The following is a 6,000-nucleotide window of genomic DNA, read 5'->3' as shown; positions in this document are numbered from 1 at the left end:
AGCAACATCATCTGGAAACACAGCATCCAGTTCCACCTGTATGCTGATAACATCCAATTCTGCCTCACTGCCACCTTTCTTGACTCCGCTGTTTCTCTGAGCTGCCGGACAGCTTGTCCATTATTCATACTAGATGAGCAGCAATTTCCTCAGGTTAAATTGGGAAGACTGAATCCATTGTCTTCAGTCCCCATCACAAACTCTGCTCTATAACCACAGGCTCCACCTCTTTTTAGATAATTTGTACATGAACCATACCAGCATCCTGGTTAAATTAAATATTGAAACATATAAATTGAAAATATTTATTTAATCTCCACACAAAAAAGGACACACTGTACATTAAACATGGCAACAATATAATATTGGCAATTATTTTGAAAAGGTTGGAAGGACAAATTTTCTGTTTTATAAATTTGCAGTATTCAAGATCAAAGTAAACATCAATGTACAATGTGACATTTATTGCTATTTCACATCTGTCAACATCAGGGAAATGATCAGAATGAAATTTCTGATCGTTAAAGAAATTGGGAGAAGATTTCTCTAGTTGGCATATGAATAAGGATGGGCACCTCTATGCACATTATCAATTAATAATTCTGTACATGTTTATTTAAAAGCATTTGAATAACCACTTAATTAAAAGACAGCTGACATTTACTGCACCATTATTATTGACAGTCATTTCAATTTTTGCAGCTTGCAAAAAAACATGGGCAGGATTATTTGCTGCTCCATAAATTGTTACCTTAATTGGTAAAGACACTCTGCAGTGTGGAACTGATCAGGTTGGACACAAGTTCAATGCCCAATCTCTGCTAAATTAGCCAATCCCAGACTGGGCAATGGTACCAATGTTACAACTGAACTCTCTCGTTAGGTCAGTACGTAAATACACAATGCAAAACTGTGTCATAGAGACCACAGTATCCCAGATTTAATCCTGACTTTTGTGCTTCTGAGTTTGATGAAGAATCACCATTCAGTAAGGGGGGGGGGGGGGGATGGGATGGATTTGCCTTGGCCTGTTTCATATTCCATGATTATATTGTCTGCCAACACACACTAAGTTCACATGAAAAATGGACAAGGTACAGGTTGGCAGCTGGTAACCATGCATCTGTAACAGCAGGGTTAGCACCTTCAGTAGAGGGTGAGATGAAATGGGGATGGGTGGGAAAGAGTATGTAATATGAATACCGTTTTTAACAATTTTAATTGAAACCTTGGGCAGATAGAAATCTTTCAGGTCATTTTGCTAAAGCATTGTGACAATCAGCTAAGATTCCTATTGAGAGGACAAATGTAAGGCAATGATACATGACAACGCTTCCCAGTCATTAATTTAGTAACACATTAGAACAGAACACAACCAATTGCAGTTTTAACATAGCAGTAAAATTCATAAGGTAAAATCTTGACCTTTTAAAACTTTTAAAAAGACAAACAATCCCCATTGTCCAATGGTACATTCAATGTCTGTGTTGATGAAAGTCCCATCTTTGACACCAGTCTACGCTGAGCTTGCAGTTCTTGCTGGTACAGGAGTAGAGGGACATTACAATTGGCCATAGCACCTCTTGGTTAAGAAAAGGAAAAATCAGTTACGATTCTCCCTGCAGACTGTCATTTGAAGACTCCTACTGGAGTGTGCATGCTGAGATGGACAAGGTGATGCACAACTAAGATGCTCCCCACAGTCAATGGGCCAGATGGATGAGATATCAATGGAAGAATACCTCTGTGGAACTGTATCCCAGTGAGGATAGTCAACGTCCCAGAAGGGGAGGAGGAAGTGATGGAAAATGAAGCGGAATAAGTCTCAAATGTCTATATTCACAATCTGGCACAAACACTATAGTCATACCTTAAACCACTCTACAAATGTAATTATAACGAACACTGAGCCAAGTTAGCAGTCACATTAGTACAGCATATATATTAATTATAGGGGCTATTCACAATTCCTTTGTTCACACCAAGTCTTCTCTAGTTTCCAACAGGTGCTTTTAGAATACTAGCACATTATGGTCCTTGGTCCCTCGATCTCCAAGTCTGAAAGCTAAAATATGCATTGCCAGAGTAACAGAGGGTGACCACAAAAGCGAAAATCTGTCAAAGGAAAGAAAACACACACTTTAATTCACTTCATCCTATTACAATACACTGATTTTGGCAGACATTTTGATATTCCTGGGAATTCTGCAGCAAGTAACTCACCTCGTGACTCCCCAAAGCCTGTTCACCATCTACAAGACACAAGTCAGCAGTGTGATGGAATACTTGCCTGGATGATTGCAACTCCAACAACATTCAAGAAGCTCAACACCATCCAGGGCAAAGCAGCCCACTTGAATGGCACCCCATCAGCACCTTAAACATTCACTGCATCGGTGGTGGAGGGGCAGTGGTAGCTGTGTGTACCATCCACAAGATACACTGCAGCAATTCACCAAGACTCCTTCGACAGCAGCTTCCAAACCCACAACCCTCCCAGCACCTGCAACTTCCCCTCCAAGTCACACACCATTCTGACTTGGAACTATATTGCCATTCTTTCACGGTCGGTTGGTCAAAATCCTTGAACTCCCTAATAGCGCTGTGAGCCTACCCACACCAGATGAACTGACGTGGTTCAGGAAAGCTGCACACCACCACCTTCCCAAGGGCAATTACATAGGAACAACAAATGCTGGTCTTGCTAGCTTCCCACAAAACAATAGTACAAAATTAAAGCATGACAAATGAGGGATGTAAAGCATTATAAAAATGAACTAAAATGCTAAAACGTGGCAAGTCTGGCTCAGCAGTGCCAACTGTTATATGCATGTTCCCAGCACACAGTCACCCTCCGTTTTGAAAGGCAATAACTTAACTTGTACTGAAGAACTCTGTACCTCGACCTCATTGCATTCCACGCCTAACATTCTAATCTCAGGCTTGTTTCATTGAACTAGCCCATCAGTGGCAGCTCCATCAATTTGCGGGTGCGGGTGCGGGTGTGAAGGCAGGATGGGCAAGTAGATGAATCCATCCACTGAATGCTCCTAATTTTTGTTCTTTTCCTCATTAATCTTTTCCCTTACTCTCCTGAAAGCATTGACACATGCAGGTTATCACCTTGTGAGTGCCAACACCTTTCTTTACAATTGTACAATGTTCTAGCACATTGTAGAAGTGACTATTTTCACCATTAATCCAGGCTGTGAATAGAACCATAGAACACTACAGCACAGAAAAAAACAGGCCATTCGGCCCTTCTAGTCTGTGCCAAAATATTATTCCGCTAATCCCATTGACCTGCACCCAGCCCATAACCCTCCAGACCTCTCCCATCCATGTATATCCAATTTATTCTTAAAACTTAAGAGTGAGCCTGTGGATTATTCACCATAGGAGATATCGCAGGCAAATCAGAGTCTCTCTTTACCTGACATCTGCACATGTTCAACTTCCAGCTGGACTCAATGGCTAACTACTAGCAGAAGATATCCTGCTGACTTTTCCCTCCCTAGTTCAATTTTTCAAATTTATTTTTGGGATGTGAGTCACACTGTTCGGTGGTATTTATTGCCCATCCCTGATTGTCCTAAGGCTTTAAGAGACAATAAGGTCAATTGTAGCATCACAAAATCCGATCCAACTCGGATTAAATAACTAACTCAGTGCATAGAAACAGGAATAGACCATTCAATTCCTTGAGCCTCAATTAAATCATGATTGATCTATATATCAAACCCATTTACACACCTTTGCTCTATATACCTTGATTCACTTATCTTACAAAAAATTATCAATCTAAGTTGTGAAAATCTCCAGTTTTCCCGGCATCCACAGGTTTTTTGGGGTAATTTCAGACTTCCACTGCCCTTTGTGTGAAAAAGAGCTTCCTGAATTCACTCTGCATGCCTAGCTCTAATTCCAAGATGGTGTCCCCTTGTTCTGACCTCCTTTATCAATGGAAATTGCTCCCTGGCTGTATCTACTCTATCGAATCCAGGTCACTCCTCAACCTTCTAATCTCAAGAGAATGGGAGCCATGTTTATGCAACCTGTGCTCATAATCTAATTCTTTAAGTTCTGGTAGCACTGTCCTTCGCCCCTTCTGACGTAATGTCTTAAAAACAGAAATGAAGATCATGAACAATAAATATCTGTAGGTGCAAAGTTTGTTTTAAATTTCCCTTCCTCCTGGTGTTAAATTGCTCCTATACAGTTGCAGCAACATGTACATGTTAAACTGACGGTAGAAGAAAAGGAGGTTGTGCAGAAAAGGAAGCTGCCAATAAAAGGAAAGGAGTGTTGGGAATCGTACTGCTAGTTCACATGACTGGACTCCACATACCCATGGATGACCCTAGGGTCAAAAACAACTCATCAGATGAACATTGCTGTCAGTGGTAAAGTTAACAAATAGGGGTCAGTTTTTTTAACCAGTTTGGTTCTTGTTTATCCCTAAAGCATGGTGTGAGTACAGGAGGAAGTATTAGATCCAAAATTGACTTACAGTGGAAGCTATCCAGCAGTTATAGTTGTGTGTACCTTCTCCAGCTTGTTTAATTGAAATCGCATCCACAATTGAGGCTAAGAGGTACAACAAAGCAGCACTGGCATTAAAACTCAAACCCTGTAGTTAAAAGACACAGCATTATTATCCCATTAAAGTACTAGATTAATACTAATATACATGTCTAATAGATACATTTCTAATGCAGAATTAGGAGAATTAGAAGAAAGAACTTTGTATTAAGATGGCAAATATTTAACATATTCAAGATAATTGAAACCACTCAGCCAAAAGAATTGCTTTAACGGTGTTGTCACTAATGTAGACACATGCAGCAATGAACATTCACACAGGAAGGTCCCACAAATAACAAGTGATATGAACAATCAGTTAATCTGTTTTTGGTGCTGCTGTTTGAGGGGACATTACTGGCCATGATGCCAAAACACTGCCATTCTTCAAGCATGGGATATTCTATGTCCACCTGAAGAAGTAGTCAGCATCTCAATACTGCACTGAAGTACTAGATAATGTACTCAAGATCTTGGGGAGACTTGAATCACTGCCTTCTGTATCACATTTGCAGTGACGGAGTTTGCATTGCTCTTTCACCTTAAAGGAAGTCATATTAAAAAAAAAATCAACAACAGGTTAACGTATGACATTGCCTCAAAAATTATGTGATAAGAAAGATACGTTTTACTTTACACTTTACGACTACTACTTTTGTCCTGTAAATTGCAGCAACATTGCAAAGGAAAACGATTGGGGTGAATTTTCTCAGCCCTTCTGATGCACAACTCTAGTGGAAGTGCAATGGAAGGAGCTGGAAATAGCCCAGGAGTTGGATGTATCAGGTTCCAATTTATGCTGGGCATTCAACTTGACCTTATAAGGAGAGAAGCCTCTGTCTTCCCAGTGATACAAAGTAGTTCCTGCCCTCTTACCTTAGTAGAAGTCCAGTGCAAGATTTGGGGTCAATATTTCCAGATCTGGAAAATACGACCTTCAGAAAGGGAAAAGTGGGCTCCACCAGGAAGTCCAGATTATGGAAGCACTCTTTTTTAACCTCCAAAGAATAGATTTAAGAAAAAAGTGTCAGCCCCTTTACAAAGAGGGCTGAAGAATAAATAAATTATTTCTCCAGAGAGGGGGAGACTGGATAACTGCCCCTTCCCACTCTAGGTGGCAGCAGATATGGCACTTGCAGGTATGGTGCCTGTTGGTGCCCACCATGGTGCACACACCCACACAAACCAGGTGCCCTCTCTCTGACCCTTGATACTTGGGTGGGGGTCAGCACCTGAGGGAATTAGGGGGTGCAATACCAATGTAACAGCCATGTAACTTCAGAGACAGCTTTAAGAAAATATTGTAACCAGACATTTTCAATGTCTTCGGAATAACTTTAGTTATTCTACAGCTTAGTATTTTCATTGCTCCTGATGGGATTATTCAACTTAATGAAATTCATCTACAAGATCATGTTG

The 6,000-nt window shown here is 40.5% G+C and overlaps 1 protein-coding gene across 1 annotated transcript in view; it reads right to left on the bottom strand.

Annotated features, from left to right (window-relative positions):
- Positions 1 to 1,017: 1,017 nt before the first annotated feature.
- LOC121276393 (CKLF-like MARVEL transmembrane domain-containing protein 8) overlaps positions 1,018 to 6,000 on the bottom strand; it is a 51,084-nt gene continuing 46,101 nt past the window's right edge. The window contains exons 3-4 of the mRNA XM_041184739.1: positions 4,511 to 4,630; positions 1,018 to 2,115 (exon numbers count right to left, since the gene is read on the bottom strand). Of these exons, the coding sequence (XP_041040673.1) occupies positions 2,029 to 2,115; positions 4,511 to 4,630 (207 nt within the window). The 3' untranslated portion in view covers positions 1,018 to 2,028. The remainder of the gene's footprint in view (positions 2,116 to 4,510; positions 4,631 to 6,000) is intronic.

This window comes from Carcharodon carcharias, chromosome 3 (genome assembly GCF_017639515.1).
Source record: "Carcharodon carcharias isolate sCarCar2 chromosome 3, sCarCar2.pri, whole genome shotgun sequence".
NCBI lineage: Eukaryota > Metazoa > Chordata > Chondrichthyes > Lamniformes > Lamnidae > Carcharodon > Carcharodon carcharias.
The sequence above is the reverse complement of the archived record's forward strand: the minus strand, read 5'-3'. Positions and strand labels throughout refer to the sequence as shown.